The following is a 19,841-nucleotide window of genomic DNA, read 5'->3' on the forward strand; positions in this document are numbered from 1 at the left end:
CTGGTCTACCGCTAGTAGTACCTCAAGAAACACTGCACTTATCTTAAAAATAACCTCAACTCTTCTTTTTCTGTTGCTGACAGATCAGTTAAGTTTGGACCTTAAAGTAATACCTGAAGGTTTTGGCTGTCTTTTGTTTAAGGCTACTCTCTCCAGCATCCTGATGATAAGTAACACTTTTTATCGTAGCCAAATAATATTCTAGGACTCTTGGCAATGAACAAATCACTTGTTGCTTAGTTTGGTTGTTCCTAAAGAGATGTTACTACCCATTTGGGAAAATTTCAGGTTTACTTCATGGCCTAGTATCACACTGGAACACCTGTTCCCAAAGACGGTGGCTCCTCCCTCTACTAAAAGAGACCTTAAAACTCTATAGACTGAGTCATCTAATACCTGAAAATTAAGACCTATGGGATTTTAATCCCATGCCTAGTACTTTGAGGAGCTCCTACACTGGGTACATATTAACATTTTAAGCAATCTTTAAGCACATCTGCAATAGACGTGTATCTTCACATATAAACTTAAAAAAAATACTTTAATACGTCATAATACACAGAACTAGAATTCAACATATCACGTTGCTAAAACATTCATATAAATTTCATATATGCGTGAATTCACTGCATTAGAAAAATTCACCTTTTATGATGTTGAAGACCAGCATCAGCAAAACCCAAAGGAAAACTATTTTAACAGTAGGAACACTAAAAATAACAACTTGAAGGCTTATAAACAAGTGGCAGGAAAAAGAATTCTTTACATTTGCTATTGATTATGTCACAACAGGTACAATCTGAAATACAACTTTAGACTAGCAGTGTATAAAAATACTTTCAAACAATACGTCTGATAGGCATAGTACCATAAAAAAAACCCCAAAACAAACAAAAAAACAACCCAGCTGTATAGTTATTTCACTTGAAGACCTACTATTCAACTGCCTGCTTCCAAGCTAGCTTTTCAAGCATCAGCCTGGAAAGCAAATTCTCTCGCACATGTGCACACCACACACACACACACACACACACACACACACACACAGCCGTATATTAAAATCACCTCCTCTATCTATGGTGCACACTGATGAGTAACTGACAGGCATTAATCTCAAGGCATGAGATGATATGGTGTTTGGAGCCTATTTTCAGTTCCAAGATTGGGATGGATGAACAAAGAGGCAAAAATAAGGTGGATTGTGTGTGTGTTTATGATTTCTGTTCCACATATGGGTGCTCTCTGGAAGAGGAGTTTAATCTGGCATGTCAATATTTAACTTGGGAGGTGGGGGAACATACTTTCCAGGACTCTGGGTTATAACTACCCTGGCCTTCTTTCCAAACATCGGAGCAATTTTAGGAGCATCTGGGACTGATGTTTCTTCAGCTTCTTCACTATCTTCATGATGTAGATCATAGGAAATGTTCCCATATTCTCTTAGAAATGGGAAAATTTCAAGCAGAAACTGACAGAAATCTCTGCGAATCCCAAACCACCAATGGTTGCCTCCCTTCCGCCTAAACGTCGTGGCCATTAAAGTTATTAATGAAAGCCAAAGGGGGACAAATATGGAGATGTAAGAGAATGTATTGTGGCCGTCCAATCTGTGAACGAGCAGAACCTCAAAAGTGAGCAGGGGCACGACAATCGTTATCCAGCTGATGGCCATGGTCACATGTGTCCTTCGCTGTTCCGCAACGACATCCAAGGATCGAAGGAACAGGAGGGACCAGACGATGTAATAGAGGACGACTAGGCAGAGGAACGACATGAGAATCCACAGGGGCACGAACACCACCAGCCACGGCCAGTGGATAATCCTGTCCAGCCTTAGGGCGATGAAGATGAACTGCAGGATGTTGACAGAGCACAAGATCTCCAGCTCTAGGGACCTATCGTGTCGGAAGCCCCAGACGCAGGCGGCCACGGACACTGGGGATACGAAAAAAAGTGGCATGAAGACCAGCAGCCAGAAGTGGGTCCCCCTCTCCACCCTGTCGCAGACCAGGACTTCGAACATGAGCAGCAGCAGGTGGATAGCCACGGCGATCAACATGGCTTTGAACTCCACGCAGGCCTCCCCCTCCGTGCGGTATCGAGGGTTGCGGGCCCAAACGCCTGCGCCCACTGAGGCGCCGGCGATGACCAGGAGCTTCCACAGCCATATGGGGGCGAAGACCGCCCAGTAGCTCCACTGGATGACGCCGTCCAGGCGGAGAGGCAGCAGCACGGAGAAGAGCAGCAGGCAGGCGTAGATAAGGAACTTACTCGGGTTGAAGTCCTGGAACAGGCCCCTAGGGTTCATGGCGAAGCCGCCGCCAGCCCACCGGGCCTGCTGCTCAGCCCGGCTGGGCGGGCGCCGCGTCTCCGCCGCTTCCCGGGCCCGCCGCCTCCCCTCCGGGCCTGTGGCGGCTCTAGGCTGGCAGCCGCCGGGAGACGCACCGGGAGGAGGTTCGGACCCCAGCGCCGAGTGGCCGGAACACGTGCACGCGCGGTCACGTGGCCCGGCCGGAAGCGCGACGGGGCCGAGCGTGCGCCTGCGCGCCCACGCTCTATCGGCGACCCTCGGCCGCGGGCGGCGCGGCGTCTAGGAGTGGGGCGCTGCCTCCGCCCCGTCGCCCGCCTTTACTCCGTACCCATCCGGAAAAAAGCTACCGCGTATGGCGCCAGGAGAGACGGAACCTGACGCGCCGGTGACTCCTCGGCCAGCCCGTTGTCAGACTTCGGGCGGACGCTTCCTGGCGGCGCAGGGGGGAGGTGGGAGTGAGCTCACATCCTCCCGGCCCGCTCGGGGGCAGGGCCCAGGCGGGGGCGGGGCCGTGGGCGGGGCTCGCCTGGTGTCCTCCCCTCGCTGGCAACCCGCCCCGGGACTGGGGCACCACGGCAAGGTCTGCCCCTGGCGGCGGTGAGGGGCCACGTTGTGGGCACGAGCGAAGGCGGGTGACCTGGAGGGTGTGGGAATTTGTGAGCGAGGTGGTGCCGGAAACCGTGAATGCACAGGGGGGCGTGTATGTGTGGAAACGCGCGCGCGCGCGTGTGTGTGTACGTACAGTGAGGCCGGCGGTGGGCTGGTCCCTGTGCCCAGGAGGGAGCCCCGCGTGGGGTGGAGTGTGGGGTTTTGCCTGGAATAGATGACTTCCAGGACCGTCTGCCTGGTGGGGCAATGACAGTTCTGAGGCTGCCTGTGAAATGGCTGAGGCACAGTGCCTAGGGGGCGGTGGTGATCTCATACCTCCCCTTTCTCATCGGAGGTGGAGGGCCAATGCTGGGGAGGGTGTTAGACCCACCAACGGCCCCCAGGCAAAGTCCCCAGGAGAAAGTGCTTCCCGCCCCAGGTCACCTGGCAGGTTCGGAGCAGAATGGAACTCAGATTCAGCGCTCTCCACTTTTAAGTCCCGAATCCTCAGTTTTACTTCTTTGGGCCTGCCTAACTCTGATTCTCACAGAGCCATGTTGTGAAAAGGGCACTGGACCAGAGATCAAGAAATTTGAGTTCTAGTCTAGGGTCTGCACGCCCCCCTTCCCCCAAGTGAGAGACCTGAGCAATTCACCCCGGTCTGTCTCAGCCTCAGTTCCTTGGGCTGTTGAGTGGTTTCCAAGGGCCAGCCGGGTTGCAGCGGCCCTGTGATTTGGAGCACTCCCCTCTCTTGCCAGCCGGGCAGGCCCTAGAGCACTCCTCCCTCTCTTCTCCACTCATCCCCGGGTTGCTTATCCTTTCTGCCTTGCAGCCCACCACCCGTCCCATGCAGTGCGTCCCCTGCGGCAGGAATGGAATGCTGACTCCAGTAGTGGGCTCCGAGGGAAAGGTCATCAGAGGAATTGTCTGGTGGCAAGGCCTCTCCCTGGCGTAACAAGGAAGGGCTTCCTGAGAGAGGTAGGGGCCATGGTCCAGATCCAGGAGCTGGTTTTTCCAGGTCAGCATTAACAGGATGCTCAAGTGTGGTGTGATGTGGACAATCCTGGGCCTCAAAGATCTCAACTTCACCAGCTCCCCCCTCAGCTGGGGGCCATTAGGTGGTCCTGGGGGAGGGACTCCCGACCAAGTAAGCCCTGCTAGGCCTTCTACATGTGTCTTCAGGACCCCTTATTTCTAAAGAATCCCTCAGGAGTCATTGGGGCGGTGGGGGGGGGGGGATGTTCCTTAAGTGGGGCTCTAGCCTTTCTCCAGTCCACAGTTGGCTCTAATCTGTTTTTCATGTTGGTTTTTCTTTTGCTGTTTCCCTTCAAGAAGGGATTTGTTGGTTAAAAATTTAGAATTCAAAACACCTTCCAACTATGAAATTGGCTAATAAAAACATGAAGGGTTGTTCTGAGGATCAGATGAATCAATGCATGGAAAGCACTTTGCATTTAAAGACACGTGAGCTATGAATATTACCACACTGGAGAATGGAGAGCCTGAGGAGGGGAGGGCTTGCCAGCAGTCCGGAGCAAGGTGTGGCAGGGCCCTGTCCTCTGGTCCCTGTCAGAGCCGTCAGAAGTCCTCCGCAGCCTCCTCCCTGGAGCCAGAGGACCTCAGGGACTCTGCTGCCAGCTTTGTGGTGAAGACAGGAGTTTGGATGGGTTTTCCCACGTCTGGAGCTCATGTAAGACAAGCGCCTGGTTCCCATCTGGGAAGGGAGTTTCGAGGTGGCCTGTCACACGGTGCGATGTGCCCCTGCTGCCCCGATGGATGCCAGAGCCTGCTTCCAGCTTTGTGCCAAAGCCGCGGGTGGAGGGCTGCTGTCTGCCATCCCCTCAGCTGGCTCTCCAGGGCCCACAGGCCGGGACTCCCAGATCTGTGCCCAAACACCCCTCCTTTGTTGTTTTCCCCGAAGTGGTCAGTCTCTTAGGGCCTTGCTGTGGTCTTAATGTGTCAGGTGCTGATGACTTAGCCACCTGGGAGGCTGGTACACATACAGAGGGCATGTGGGTGCTTTAGTCCACCAGCTCAGGCCTGCCTATCCCGAGTCAGGGTGAGTGGGGTCCTGAGATGTGTCCCCACCCCACAGCCTCTCCCCTGCTTAGCCTTCTCAGTCCAACTTCCCTTTTTCACCTACAGGCCTTCCTGAGCTTGCCCTGACCCACCTGCTGGCCATCCCCTTTCCTGTGGTCTGCGAAATCTGCTGCCCTTCCAGAATGTGCCACGCATGATCTCTTCATTCTGTGGCCTTGCTGTTCTCAGAGTGGCCCTTACCTGACCTCTTTCCCTCCTGGACCACCAAGATCCAGGATGGCTTCAGGCCTTGGGAAACCCCGATCTCTAGGGGACCGGTGACCCTTCTCTGACCTCCCATGGCCTCAGGGAATTTGTTCCTCTCACAGGACTCATTTCACTGGCTTGAGTCTGGCCCTGGCTCTCCTCGTGAGATTTGAGCTGCAGACACCCTGCCAGTGCTTGTGTCCTAGCACGTGCTTGAGAAGTGCTGGTCGAGTGTGTGAGTGAACACTTTGGCTGGAACACTCCTGCCCAGACCCAGTGGTTCCCTTCCCCCGTCTCCTCTGAGCAGTGTGGAGCCAGCATCTCACTGCCAGCACCCCAGGCCCTGTGCCGTCCACTGCTGGGCCTGGGTGGTCTGTCCTCAGCTCACGTAGGAGTCATTAGTTTCCAAGGCTGCCGCAACAAATTGCCCCAAACTTAGCGGCTTAAAACAATGGCCACTTACTGCCTCACGGTTTCTGTAAGGGGTCTGGGCACAGGGCGGCTCGGGTGGCTCAGCCGATCTCTGTTGGGGTCTCAGGGGTGTCGGCAGGGCTGCTTCCCTTCCGGAGGCTCTGACAGTCAATCTGTTTCCAAGTTCGTTAAGCTTGTTGGCAGAATTTGTTCCCTTGGAGTTGTGGGACTGAGCATCCCATGTCCTTGCTAGCTGCCAGCCGGGGTCATTCTCAGCCACCTTCACTTCCTGGCTTGTGCCCTCCCCTCCTCCCTGCCCTCAGAGCCACCGATGGCGGATGGAGTTCTCGAGCTTTCCAGTCCCAGGCTGACACTTCTGCTGCATTTCTCTTCTGCCGCCCTTTTCTGTTTTTAAGGGCTCATGTGATTACATTGGACCCAGCCAGATAATCCAGGATAATCTCTCTATTTTAAGGTCAACCTATTGGTAAACTTCATTCCATCTGCAAAGTCCCTTCACAACAGCACCTTGATTAGCATTTGAATGAGCAGAGAACCCATGGGAATACTGGGGCATCTTTATTTTTTTTGTAATTTAAAAAAAAATAGGCTCCATGCCCAATGTAGGGCTTGAACTCATGACCCTGAGATCAAGAGTCACATGTTCTATTGACAGAGCCAGCGGGGGGCATCTTTAGTTCTGCTCAGTCCCAGCAATCAGGCCCAGTGTGGCTCTTCCTCCTCGGAGCTCCACGAGGGCCACTGCTCTGGGAGAGCCGGGGTTTCCACAGGGAGCACTTAGCCAAGTGCCCTCCTCTCACGGACCAGGATGACAGTGCTGGGTTCCCAGGTTGCCCTTGGAGACACCTGGGCGTGCTCCCTGTCAGACTGGGCCAGTTCCCCTGAGCAGCTGGCGCCCACGCAGGAGTCAGGATTGGGCCGTGGTCCCCTGGCCCTTTGCTGAATGTCCTCTGAGTGGGTAGCTTAGGGCAGGGGAATGACAGCCTGGGGACATTTCGCTTTCAGACCTCTTTGTGGATTTGCTCACATCAGCTTTTTCACAGGAAAGCCCTGGCACATCTGGCCAGTTTGTGTCCACCTCAGCGCCCACCATCCCCCCTTGGCCCTCAGTCCCTAAATGCAACAGGCTTTCACCTCTGCCCCCCTCCCTCTGCCTTTCCCACTGCCAGCCACCCTTCCCTCCCCCCCCCCCACCTCCTCAGGGTGCTATGTGCCAGGGACACAGACTCCAGAATCCCTCAGGCCAAGGCAGGAGTTCTGCTGCTGCCTCCAAGCTCTGCGACCTTGACCACGAATGGAGCCTCTGGCCCCCATCTTTGCAATGGTGATAACCTGGCAAAGTCCTGCGGAGAAAATGAAACACTGTACAAAAACCCAGAACAGGCTCAATCCCCCCCCACCCCACTGCTGGCCATTGTTTTTGCCTTGGCAGCAGGTGGAGTGACCCTGCTTTGGCCTGTTTTCCCCGCTGTGCGGTCAGTCACACACCAGGGGATCGTGACCCTCTGCTCATCTGGCTGCCCCAGGTGCACCGTGACTCTCCCAAGGGCAGGGCCTCGTCTTTCATCTCGGGATCTGCAGCGGCCAGCACAGGCCTGCATTTAGTAAATGTATCTGGGAAAAGCACAGGCAGGCGGGAAGGTCGGGGCTGATGTGGCATCTTTTCCCCTTGCTGAGTGCAGAGCGAGGCCAGCCCTGTGAGACAAAGCAGCTTATCTAAGGCCACCGGGTGTCGGGCTTGCAAGGAGCTGTCTCTGGGCTCTCACGAGGACCTCCCGGCGCATGCCAGCCCCTCATGCTTGCACTGCACTCGATATTTCAAAGCACTGTGTCATCTGAAGCTAACTTCGAGGGGCTGTGGCAGCAGGGGCACTAACCTCATTTCCCTGGTGGGCGAAACTGAGGCCCAACACCGTGACCATAATTCTCTGCTAAGCCCTGTATCCCGGCCCTGTTCATCAGCCCGGTCTGATGAGGAAGGCCCCACTGAAGAGCCACACTCTGGTGAGGACCCCTCGAGACTTAGCAGCTATTCCTTAATTCCTGTATTCATTTCACAAAATGTTTCAGGTGCCTGCCCTGTGACCCAGTGGGATGCAGCAGTGAGCAGTTTCTACAGCTTCCCCCGCGCTGGCCCATCTCAGTGCAGGTATCATCTCCTCCACAGTGTCCTCCCTGATCACCCTACCTAAAGTTGCCCCTCCCTGCTTATATCACCCTGACTTATTTCTTCTCTGTTGCCTCTGTGGTCACTAAACACATGGTTACTTTAGGAAAATCTGGGAAATGTGAGTCATTTAAAGAAAAAGCTCCAGTGTTACAAGCTACAGAAAAATCCCTGTTAACATTTTAGTCTATTTCCTTCCAGTTGGCCATCTCTCCAAAGACCAATCGATGCCCACGTGCATTTCATTCTGCGTTTTGCTTAACACGAATCCTAAGACGGGCTTATTTTCACATGCTAGCATCTCCGGATCTTGCCCCGCACAACCGATGTTTTACTGGCACTGTCAGCCTGTTGCAATTCCCCTCTTCCAAAGTGGGTTGTTATTGCTTCTGACAGTGGGGACACTGCCAGCTTGAGAAGACTTTACATTAAACGTAAATTTAGTTTCAGCGTTTGCTTGAGGTGTTTTCAAACCATGTCTATAGTGCAAATTCCGACTCTGACCTATGTGAGTACAGGCTTCTTTGTATCCTCAATGGTGATTTTATTCCCTCCCTGCACCCAGGGCAAGGCTGGGACATACCTTCTGCCCAACAGTGCTGTTTTTCATCACCCTTACATTTAGGGAATAGCCTTTCGGGGTCCTAGCTTTACTTAGATGCCTCTTGTTAGGTAACCCATCCTGGGTATTTTTTCTTCCTTCCTGATACATGAAATAGTGGCATTTCTTATAATCAGTAGTGTCTTAAGTGTGATGAAATACCATCAGTAGAAACATTTCTCAGACCACCATAAACACGTTGTGAGCGTCTTTTTAATGGCTCTGCAATGTTACATCACAGTGTAGCTCACTCGCCCGTCCCTTTGCTGTTCCTTATTGTGGATTGGGATTATTTCTGTTCTTTTCCGAGATCAGGAGCTCTGTGAGCTTTCCTACTACAAACGGCTGCTTTCTCATTCAGATGATTTCTTTAGGATAATTCCTGGAAGTCAAATAGCCAAGTGGAAGGAATGTATATTCTCACACATAAAGCCGAGTGTATTTGGAGGCTGATTTTTTTTCCTTTTGTCTGTATTGTCTTTGCAGAAACGGGGTCATTGCTGTCACAAGTTAGGGGTGTGAATCCATTTCTTCTGATCGTGGCTGGTCCAGTAAGGGTAAAGAGTGAACTAATGTTAACGAGGTAAAGAGGCTGAAATTAGAAGCTTACTTGGGTATAGACTGCATAGAATTAAAAGCCAACTAAAGACCAGGGCTGGTTTTGACGTGTGAATGTGCCCATGTGGGGTCAGTGGTCTCTTTGGGGTCGATCACAGTAACCTCCAAATGTTATGAATCGATAAGCTGAGCACTGGGATGATTATTATTAATTCAAACTAACTTCGTGTGTGTGTGTGTGTGTGTGTGTGTGTGTGTGTGTGTGTGTGTGTGGCTAGGGATGGGAAACTTCCTGAATTATGGAATATTGTTGAACAAATGGTGGGTAATTCATGTATCAATTGTTTGCATTTAAATTAGTGCCACTTAAATATTTTAAGCAGTGTGCACGTGTGATTTAGGCTTTCTTCTCCAGTCTCGTTTGCGCTATTAATGTACTCAGAAAATATTTTTGTTTTACAAAGGCAATCCTCAGTCCTGCTCTCACCTGGTTTTGTTGTAAATTCGGAGATATTGTGCTGTGGATGAAAGATGCGTTTACTGGGACAGGAATGGACATTTGTGAAATTTCAATCCTAATTTCACTGTGGATTGCCTTTCATTCTTTCATTGACTGGTGCAGAGTAGCAAATACATGCTTCTGTACGTCATTCAGGGCCAGGCCCTGGAGTTACCCTGTGAACAGTGTGGGGCTCTCGCCTTGCAGGGGCGGTCGGTCTAGCAGTACAGGAGACAGATAGCACAACATGGGGACACAAGACACCACGGGAGTGTGGTGCTCCCTGTGTGAAACCTTCAGTGGCTTCTTGTTTCTCGGGAAAAATCCACATGCTTTACCACACCCTTCAAGGCTCTGGTTGACCGGCCTCAGCTTATCTCTCTGGCCTCATCTTACCACTTGTTGGGCTCCGCACCAGCTTCCTTCTGTTCCTCACTCTCCCAGACCATTGCTGCCACAGGAGAAGTCATCGATTTGTGGGTGGGGCAGACACCTTCATGGAAAGATGTCACTCAGAGAGCCTGGGCCCACCCATACACCAACCACCTGCTCCTCTCTCGGCGACTGCTAGGTCCTGGCATGTGCTAGGCCCTGCGACCCCTGTCCCCAAGGACCGATTACTCTTCTATACAAAGGGCACAAACATGGAACACTGAACAACCCTGAAAGAGCCAGAGGGAACCAGAGGTCACTGGGCTGAAAGCGATTGAGAGTTAGCCAGAAACTAGAAGAAGCAGTGGATATAAGCTGTAGGGTAAAGGTTGGGGGTCAGCTAGGTGATCTGGGGAGAAGGCTGTACTATTGGCTGTAACAGAACTCTAAACTGGACCAACACGGAGGCGGCCCACACTATGTTTCAGCGTAAGCCAGAGAAAGACCATCTGGATTCGAACCCCAGCTCTGTCTTTTAACCAGCTGTGTGTGAGGCCCAATGACTCAGCCTCCCTGAGACTAGGTTTTCTCATGTGCAAAGTGGGGATAATAATGCCTGCTTCACAGGACGGAGGTGAGATGGTAGAGATACGGGGCCTGGTACGTTTTGTAAATGATCGGCCTGTGAGCACTGTCCCCTGCCGTCTCCCCCCAGCCTCCCCACCCTCATGTTGCTGCCAGAGAGAAGGATGCTTGACAGAGCATGGGGCCACCCTCAGATCTTAGAGTCAGGCAGGGTATAACTAAAGGGGAACTGGGGTGCCTGGCTGGCTCAGTCAGAGAAGCCTGCGACTCTTGATCTCAGGGTCATGAGTTCAAGCCTGACGTTGGGTGTGGAGATTACTTAAATAGATAAAACTTAAAAAAATAAATAAAAAATAAAGGCGAACTTATAGAATTCAAATAAACAACCCAGGTGACTGGCACCTGAGTCACTTCACCCTGGGCCCAGTTCTGCTTTATAGATTAAGGGGGCTGGTGGGTCAGGGGTCTCCAAATGCAGCAGTGCTGGGGAAATGCAGGCAGGTCCCCAGGCCTCCACCCAGACCCACCAAATCAGAGTCCTTGAGGGTGGGCCCCGGAACCAAATTGTTTAAAAGCTCCCCAGATAATTCCAGGGTGCAGCTAGGTCTCAGAACTATCAGCCAGGTGCCCCCTGAAAAGCCTTTTCAGCCGTTAGAGTCTGGGTTTCTATTCGCGTCAAATGCCCTGTGCCGCCGTGGTGGTCTTCTGTCTGGCCCCAAGCTCATCTGCTGTCCTCAGAGATAGGGCAGTTCCTCTGGTGCTGCTCACTCCACAAAACCACGATTCAGGACCACTGAGTGTGGAAATAAATCTTGAGGGGCGCCTGGGTGGCCTAGTTGGATGAGCATCCAACTTTGACTCAGGTCATGATCTCAGGGTTCATGAGTTTGAGCCCCGCATCGAGCTCGCTGCTGTTAACAGAGAACCCGCTTTGGATCCTCTGTCTCCCTCTCTCTCTGCCTGTCCCCAACCCCCCCCCCCCCGCCCCATCCCTCCCTCTCTCTAAACTAAATAAACATTGAACAAAAATAAATCTTGAGCACTGTCCGGTGCCTTGCTCTGAACATCATCTGCAAGGGGAGGAAACAGCTAACCTCTGAGGCCTGGGATGCTTTCTTGCCACATATCAGCTGCATATAAAGGGGAAATACATCTCTGAGGCTGGAGATACATTACAGAGGAAAAGCTAGACCAGCAACCTTTTCTTCTGATGGAGCGGCAGCTCCCTACCCAAGAAAGAAAATGAAATTCTGCACAGTTCCTGCTGGTCTTAGATTGTCCTCCTGCAAGAACATAAAAATTATTTACCATCACTGAGGTTCTTTCCAAATTGCCCGAAACGGCTATAAACTTCCCGGCTTTATCTAGGGAGGCTTTGAGGTGGTGAGTTACTGTTCACGTAGTGAATTCTTACTGCAAATCCAGCATTAACAGATTTCCCCCATGAAGGCAGGTAATTTGTTGGACTCTGAGTGCTTTTATGGAGCTGGGGTTGAGGGGGGCTTGAAGAAAAAGGTTTTACTTTACAGTTTCTAAGTGAGTGATTAAAAAAACTAGGTAAAAAAGGTTTCGGACTATTAGTACCACAGCAGCAGATGTATCAGCAAAAGCCAAAAGGGATTGTCATAAATTATATGGGGGGTGGGGTGGGGTGTGTGGGGAGCAGAGATACAAAGAACATCTAGGATTTTTTTTAATTGATAAAAAACCGAGAACACATTTAGAAGTAAATAGAGGGTCCAATTTTCCTTTTCCGGCAAAAAGGGCCTTCCAAAGGAGGAGGCGAGAGAATGATTTTCACTGATAAATAGAATAATGTCGATAAGGGTATGATAAAAGAGCTACTGTTTATGTGGCAAGGTATACGGGTGGACAGGTTGCCCATATTACAGGGAGGAGACTCAGGCCAGTCATCAGTTTGTTTCTTTCCTTCATCTCCCACCTGAACATGGGGACTGAAGGGGATATTGGGGAGAGAACAAGGGCATTAGATCCGGGGTGGGTCTGGTTCCCTGTAGACATACCTCAAGTCTGGCATCTTTTTTCTTTTTAATTTCTTTTTAATTTTTTTTTTTATTTTAGAGAGAGAGAGTGGGAGAGAGAGACAGGGGGAGGAGAGAGAGAATCCCCAGCAGGCTCCACGCTCAGCATGGAGCCCAACATGGGGCTTGATCTCCTGATCATGAGATCATGATGACAGCAGAAATCAAGAGTTGGATGCCCAACTCATTGAGCCACCCAGGGGCCCCTCAAGTCTAACTTCTAAGCACACATGGTAAGTGGTGGCCTCAGGCTTCATTTCCTTCCCCTGGAAGCAAATGCCCCAGCAGAACTGGCAAAGGGCATAGCCTTAGGCTTTTCTTCTTCCAGCGTATACTTTCTTCTTCCTTGGTACACTGTTGCGTGGTCCGGGTTTTCCTGTCCTGCATTCTGTCCGCCCGCCCAGCGCCCTTGGGTATAGATTCCCGCCTCTGTGTGCTGCACAAGGTTGTGATCTAAAGCCTGGGTTTTGTGCAAGGCAGCCCTGGATCCCACCTTTATGGCTTCCCTGATATAAGATCTTGGACAAACAGCTCAGTCATTGCACCCATCTTTTCCTGTAAAAGGGGGTGTTGATGGAGCCCACCCTGGAGGGCTGCTGTGGGGTCGGCTGGCTGCAGGCTGGCCTGTGCCAGATCAGTACTGGTGAGCCGGAAGCCTTCCGTGACGATCAGCCACTCTCCTGTTTAGAAAGGTGGTTATTTTTGTAGTAGTCTTGCTATCTTCAGTCTTTACCCACTGATTCCCTTTGACAGCATTCTGGGAAATGCTGGCTGTCAGCTGCAGTGCTTCCTCACCAACCTGATCCCTTTTCTGTTGGATTCGAAGGAGCTCTTCCGGAAGCTGTATTCTAACATCCGTCAAAATCAGCGTTTTGTGTGTAGCTTTGGTGAAGGGGAGATGATTTTATTGTCTCTTTGGTGGGAAAATTTACTTGAAACGTGGTCTGTGCTGAAAACCAGCCCCCATTGCGTGAGATAGGCACTCCCTGCACGGTCCACAAGGGGGAGCGGTAGTGGGGCTAACACATGGCTTGTCTGTGGCCTGGACCCCATCTCTAGAAGCCATATGAGAGAGCAGAAGCATTGGTCAGGGTAGGGACCCAAGGGGCCCATGTCCTTACCCCACTAAGACTGGATTCGAGCTTTTATTTTATTTCAGTCCCTCATTTGGACACATCTGGATTCTTCTCGTAAGATAAACAATATCAAACGCTTATATGCACACACTATGGGCCAGGCTCTGTTGCAGGCTGTCTGCACATCTTTGTGCACACGAAACCCCTCATGCTTGCAATGGGTAGTGATTTGCTCAAGCTCAGATAGCTAGAAAGCGGCAGAGCCAGAGTGCACAGGTGGTCTGACTCCAGAGTCCAGCTCTGAACCCTCAGTACGTGGCCTCTCATCGCCGACGGAGGAGAGAGTAGTTTTTATTGAGCACATACTATGTTCCAAGCATGGTGTAGGAATAACTAAAATCCCAGACACCTCCTTTCTCCCAAGGAATATTAGAGAGAGAGAGGGAGGGAGGGAGGGAGAAGGAAGGGCAGCAGACAGCTTTGCCCGCCTTTGCCTGGTTCTGCCAGGCTGGGGCTGAAAGGACAGGTTGCTGCTGAGCCCAGGCCGAGCTGGGTCATCCCAGGAGGAGGGCAAGGCAGGCAGCTTCAGGCTCTCTCAGCCCAGGTGTCACCCCACCAGGGGAGACAACCCAGAACACATCCGCTCATTAGTGGCTACCAGGGTGGCTGGCCCAGCGCCTGTCCCGCAGGGCCTCCCTGAGCTTGGAAGCCCGCCAGCCCAGGCACCTTGGGCACAGCCCCCAGAGCTGCTTTTCCAGGCTTGCTCCACAGGTGGGCACAGCCCAGGTGTCTGCTGGCTTTAGGCTTCAGGGTCATGGCCTCCACATCTAAGCCCTTGTGGGACACCCAGGAGCTCCGGCTCGGCAGTGTGGGTTGTGGAATCCAAAAACCAATTAATGTGGGGCTTGGGGGGAAATCTGTCTGACCGGTGGTTTGGCCAGGTCTTCAATCACTTAAGACAGAAGAGCCAGGTTGTGTGCTGTAGCTGTAGTTCCGGGAGGGCTGCCGCCAAGTAGGACAGGACCCCCCGTGAGGCTTCTTGCCCCGCTGAGCCACGTCCTCCCTCCTGAGTGCAGTGGGGGAGTATCCAGGGTGAGGGTCTCTTCGGGCAGCCATGTCCCCACAAGTTCCTCCAGACCCCCTTTTCTTGCACACCAAGCAACAGCCCCCGTTGAGCCCACAGGCAGTTCTAAGGATGCCGCCTCACGTGGTCCACTCAAGGGCTGCGGTGTCAGGCAGGGTCAGAGCCAAGCACCTGGAAGAGCCTTGGGGGGCAGAGGCCTCGTTACAGACAAAGAGTCTGGGATACACGGGATCTCCAGGATCCCCGGGGCTGATTTGGAACCACGGAGGCTGGGGCACAAAGCATATTTCCACTGTGATCATTCTGGAGAAAAGGCAGTGAGCATGAACTGTAACCATCTGGGGACTTCTTCTGCCTATTAGGAGTTGTTTTCCTTTGAGTGGGGTTGGCCACCCATGTGAGACAGAAGTCCTGCATCAGTCACTGGGCTAATTAATGGTCCTGGTTTTCCTGATGACTTCTGTGTCGTTCTCCAGATTCAACAGGGGCATGTGCTCCCCCATGCTGCCTGGTGGTGCTCTGGGTGCTTTTGCTGCAGCCAGCCAGCTTATTGGGAGCCAGAGCTGTGTGCAGATCTCAGGTGGGTATCAGAGAAAGAGGCAAACCCGTTGGTTTGCCAGGGCATGAGCACGTGTGTGCATGGGTGTACACAGAACACACACACACACACACACACACACACACACACACACTCACTCACTTCCCTAAGGAACACTGACCCCAGTCCCCAGCGACCAGAGCAAGGGCTGAGGGAAGTTGAGCTAAGGGTAGCCCAGCACGGGAGGAGGGCCCTTGGGAGGAGGAGAAGGGAGTCATGGAAGGTGAGGACAGAGCCATCTCTGCAGGCTGAGTTTCAAGGGTCTCTCACGCTGGCCCCTCAACCTCCTAGGAAGAGGTTTGTACGTGGAAGTTGTCACTAGGGTTTCCCTTCTCACAAACACGGCCAACACATGCTCAGAAGCTTCCCTGTTTCCAGGACCAGCAGGTGTTCTCCTCATCAGTCCAGGCTTTCTGCTCCCGATAGATTTTTCTGCATACATCCCCGGTTCCTCCATTCAACAGTCATATTTATCTTTGCCAAGTCACTTCTTGGGCTTCCTCACCTCCGGGCCTTTGTTTCTCTCAGTACCCCCTGCCTTGAATGCCATCTCTGACCCCTCTCCTTTGGGTTTGCTAGAATTCTCTTCATTTTTTCAAGCCCAATTCAAGCTCCACCTTGCTCTGGACACAGCTGGCTGCCTACTTCACTCTACTGTGGTGACTCTTCACTCTGAAATCCTCTCTTCTTCTGAGGCCTCAGTTTCCCTAGCTGTAAATTGGGACAATACCATGTCACGGATTTGTTGTGAACATTATTTGAGATGGCCTTCATGACAGTGACCAGCTCACAGTGGTACTCAATAAATGCCTCAGTCTTTTCCTGCTCTATGCCAGGCCCCAGGATACAGACAGAGAGGCGTGGGGTAGCAAGGGAAGCCCCCTGCTTGGTTGAGTTTGGAGGTGGACCAGAGACCATGGAGAGCAGCAGGGTGAGAAGGAGGAAGGGAAGGTGGTAGGGTAGAAGGAGGAGGAGTAGGAATGGGTGGGGGATACCTGGAGTGCTCCGTGCTGTCTGGGGAGCAGCAAGGAGGCCACGGAGGCTGTGGCAGGCTGGCTTTTGTAGCTGACAACCTGAACTTTATAGGAGGCAGAGGCCGGGAAGTCACTGAAGGTGTTGAGGGACAATGCCCTTCCTGATGACAGTGAAGTGTGGAGCGGGTTTGGGAGAGGAGGCAGGTGGGGAGGGGAGGGCGGGAGGTGGAGAGAGGCTGCTGACCCCAGGGGAGGGTACATGCGGGAGGCCCTGACTCAGGTGTAGTCAGAGACCCTGGTCCAGGCCTCCCTGCCACCTGCAGCCTCACATTGTCGTCGCCCTTCCTGGGATAAAAGGCGGAATATTTGGATTCTCTCTCTCGAGTTGTCTTGACCTCGGCCTTGGATAAGGAAGATGGATGGGTCTTTCCTTAGGGCGCCCAGCTTTCATTTCCCTGTGCGCTCCCACTTCCTTGCACTCCTGGCTATGATCACGAGCTGCACGGGGCACCTTGTTTGTCTTTGGCGGGGCGGGTTCCCCCTGGCGGACTTTGCTCTTCTGTTGGGGTTCCCGTGGTCTTCTCTGCTCCCGCAGTTGAGGGGGCTTCAGGGAGCGCAGTGTACAGACACTTTGCACAGCAGTGACATGGGGGTGGGGCTTGGAGGGCAGGGCGGGATGGCGGGCAAAGACGGCCTCCCCCTCCTTCTGGCTCCCAGCCCTGCATCCTGGAGGGTCTGGTGCGCTCACTCTCGTGCCCTAATGCCCAGCACGATGCTTGGCAGGTGGTTTGCAGTCAATAAATAATGGCTAAATGGACGCTTACCGAATGCCAGAATCTCTGTCTCTCTGAGTTCCAGGTATATAGCGGGTGTCGAATACACCTCCCCACCCCGGACCCTTATGGTCTTTTTAATTAAAAAAATTTTTTTACTTATTTATTATTATTAAATTTTTTTTAATGTTTATTTATTTTTGAGAGAGAGAAAGACAGAATGGGAGCAGGAGGGGGCAGAGAGAGAGAGAGAGGAAGAAACAGAATCTGAAGTAAGCCCCCAGGTTTGAGCTGTCAGCACAGAGCCCTATGCGGTGCTTGAACTCACCAACTGTGAGATCACGACCTGAGCTGAAGTCGAACGCTTAACTGACTGAGCCACCCAGGCTCCCCAGTCACTTTTTTTGTTTTTAGTTTATTTGTTTAGTGAGAGAGAGAGAGAGAGAGAGAGAATGCAAACAGGGGAGGGACAGAGACAGAGAGGGAGAGAGAGAATCCCAAGCAGGCTCTAAGCTGTCAGCACAGAGCCCAATGCAGGGCTTGAACTCACAACCCATGAGATCATGACCTGAGCTGATACCAAGAGTCCGATGCTTAACCAACTGAGCCACCGGGTGCCCCCTTGGCCCCCGTAGTCTTAATGCCCAGGACTTGGGGGCAGGGGCAGAAGCGACAAGCAGTGGAGGGGATGACCGTCTCATCCCTCATCAGGGCTGATCTGTCCCATGTCTCCTTGGTGCATTCCAGGAGGCCCTGTGTTGTTGCGAGTATGGCCCAGGTGACCCGGGACTGTGTATGCAGGGAGCAGGGGCAGGGTAGTCACAGGAGAGGCGTTGCCTCTGTTCCACGTCTCTGAAAAGTGCTGGCCTCTTTCTGGAAATTGCTCACTTTTCTTATCAGTGGGTTTGGCAGCTGTTGGGGAATTTCTGGAGGGAGGGGCTCCTGGAAGGAAACCACCATCGGACTGCTGTTTCCCTAGAAGCCCAAACACAAAGGGTGGTGTGGAGCCGGTGCTACAGAGGGGCTGTTTTTTCCCTTAAGAACAAGCCAGATCATGTCAGAAAAAGGAAGGCTGTTATCCCTGAATCTCATGTTTTGTTCCAAACGATGGTCTAAGTGTGTGGGGATTTCAGCAGCTGAGGTCATGAGGCTGGACAGAGAAGGAACTCTGCATTAAATGGTGGCAGTCGGGTGGGTATGATCCCCCTGGTACAGTGAGGAGGACCCCGATTCCTCTGAAAGGCCACAGGGCAACCCTGTGATTCATTTGTTATTGTCCTCATGTACCTAGAAGTACTCAGAGAGGGAAAGAGCCTGTGTGAGGTCACACAGCATGTATTGATGGAGCTGTGCGTTGGACCGTGCCAGGTCTCTGAGTCCAGAGCCATGTTAAAGCATCCCCTTCAAAGGGAGGAACAGCAGGCTGCCATCCCCAGTCTTGTTCTAGCTCATTCCAGGCCTTCTCTCCATCAGAGCTACCCTTTTCACATGCCAGCCTCCTTGGGGGTGGCTTCTCCTTTGTGTGCTGCTGAGTCAGTGAGAGGTCGGCTTCCGGGCCCCATGTGTTGAGTGTTGGGGACTTAGAGATGGGGCCCTCATGGTGGGATTTCAGGCCACCACCCGCTCAGTCTCTGGCTAGAGCAGTGAGAGCTGGGCTCCAGGGGAGGAGGGAAGGCCTCTCTACTGGGAACTGGGAACAGGAGCAAAGTCAGTACTGGAAGCTGGAAAGGAATCAGTAGCCGCAGGACACAGGCTCCATCAGTCACAGGGCTGTGTTTGTCCTTGGCCCCATCAGAGCTGACAGGGCACGTCGCTGTGCTGCACCAGCAGACAAAGCCACCGGGGCCGTGATGACCCATAGTGAGAGAAAACCCTGCATCATGTGCTTGCCCCCTCTCCATACTCCCCGAGCCTGCCCAAGGAGGTAGACGGAGGTGGCTCTAGCTGTGCATAATCCCCCAGAGCCACAGGGCCTGAGGTCCCCCACAGGGAGAGAAACAGCCCCTGTTTGGTCCTAGGAAGGCAAAGGACCAGTGGAGAAAGCTCAGGGCAGAATCCAGTTCATAAGACAAGCATCCATGGAATGAGTGCCTGCTGAGAGCAGGGTCCCCAAATGGAGAAAATGGCTACTTCACTCCTGTTGGGGGGGGCGGCTACTATCAGCAAACAGACAATAAGTGTTGGTGAGGATGTGGAGAAGTTGAAAACCCTTGTGCACCACGGGTGGGAATGTAAATGGAATGGTGGTTCCTCAAGGAATTAAAAATAGACCTGCCACATGATCCAGAAATCCCACAAAAAGAAGAAAAGCAGGCGCTTGAAGAGATATTTGCACACCCACGTTCACAGCAGCATTGTTCTCAAAAGCCAAAAGTTGGAAGCAACCCAAGGGTCCACCCGAGTGAATACACAAAGTGTGGTGCACACACAATGGAGTATTATTCAGCCTTCAAAAGGAAGGAAATTCTGACACCCGCCACAATATGGGTGAGCCTTGAGGACGTTATGTGACACTGAAATGAGCCAGTTGCCAAAAAGGAAATACTGTATGATTCCACTTATAGGAGGTACTTAGAGTAGTCAAATTCATAGAGACACAAAGAAGGCAGCTGCCAGGGTTTGGGGGAACGGGGAAGGGGGAGCTTGTGTTTAATGAGAGCAGGGTTTCAGTTTTGCAGGATGCTCTTTAGTTCTGGAGACGGATGGTGTTTGCACAACAGTATGAATGTGCTTGGTGCCATTGGACTGTACCCTTTAAAAAATGGTGAATTTTATATTATGTGCATTTACCATAATTAAAGATAATGTAAGAAGTTAACTCAAAGCAAAATGAAGTAAAGGAAACCAAGGGGCTCCTACAGGGAATATAGGCACCAAGCACTTTGCTTTGTATTA

The 19,841-nt window shown here is 52.2% G+C and overlaps 1 protein-coding gene and 1 long non-coding RNA gene across 2 annotated transcripts; one reads left to right on the top strand and one right to left on the bottom strand.

Moving 5' to 3' along the window:
- Positions 1-522: 522 nt before the first annotated feature.
- On the bottom strand, positions 523-2,761 carry TMEM185B (transmembrane protein 185B). The gene has a single exon (XM_047084485.1). It carries the CDS (start codon positions 2,306-2,308, stop codon positions 1,256-1,258), a length of 1,053 nt encoding a protein of 350 aa, XP_046940441.1. The 5' UTR covers positions 2,309-2,761; the 3' UTR covers positions 523-1,255.
- A 90-nt stretch (positions 2,762-2,851) lies between these two features.
- On the top strand, positions 2,852-12,512 carry LOC124515532 (uncharacterized). The gene is made up of 3 exons (XR_006962834.1): positions 2,852-7,766; positions 8,872-8,968; positions 12,482-12,512. It is a non-coding gene; the product is annotated as an uncharacterized LOC124515532 (long non-coding RNA).
- The last annotated feature ends 7,329 nt before the right edge of the window (positions 12,513-19,841 follow it).

Source organism: Lynx rufus, unplaced genomic scaffold (assembly GCF_022079265.1).
Source record: "Lynx rufus isolate CCGP_SWC_20201006 ecotype Redwood Valley unplaced genomic scaffold, mLynRuf1.p SCAF_2, whole genome shotgun sequence".
NCBI lineage: Eukaryota > Metazoa > Chordata > Mammalia > Carnivora > Felidae > Lynx > Lynx rufus.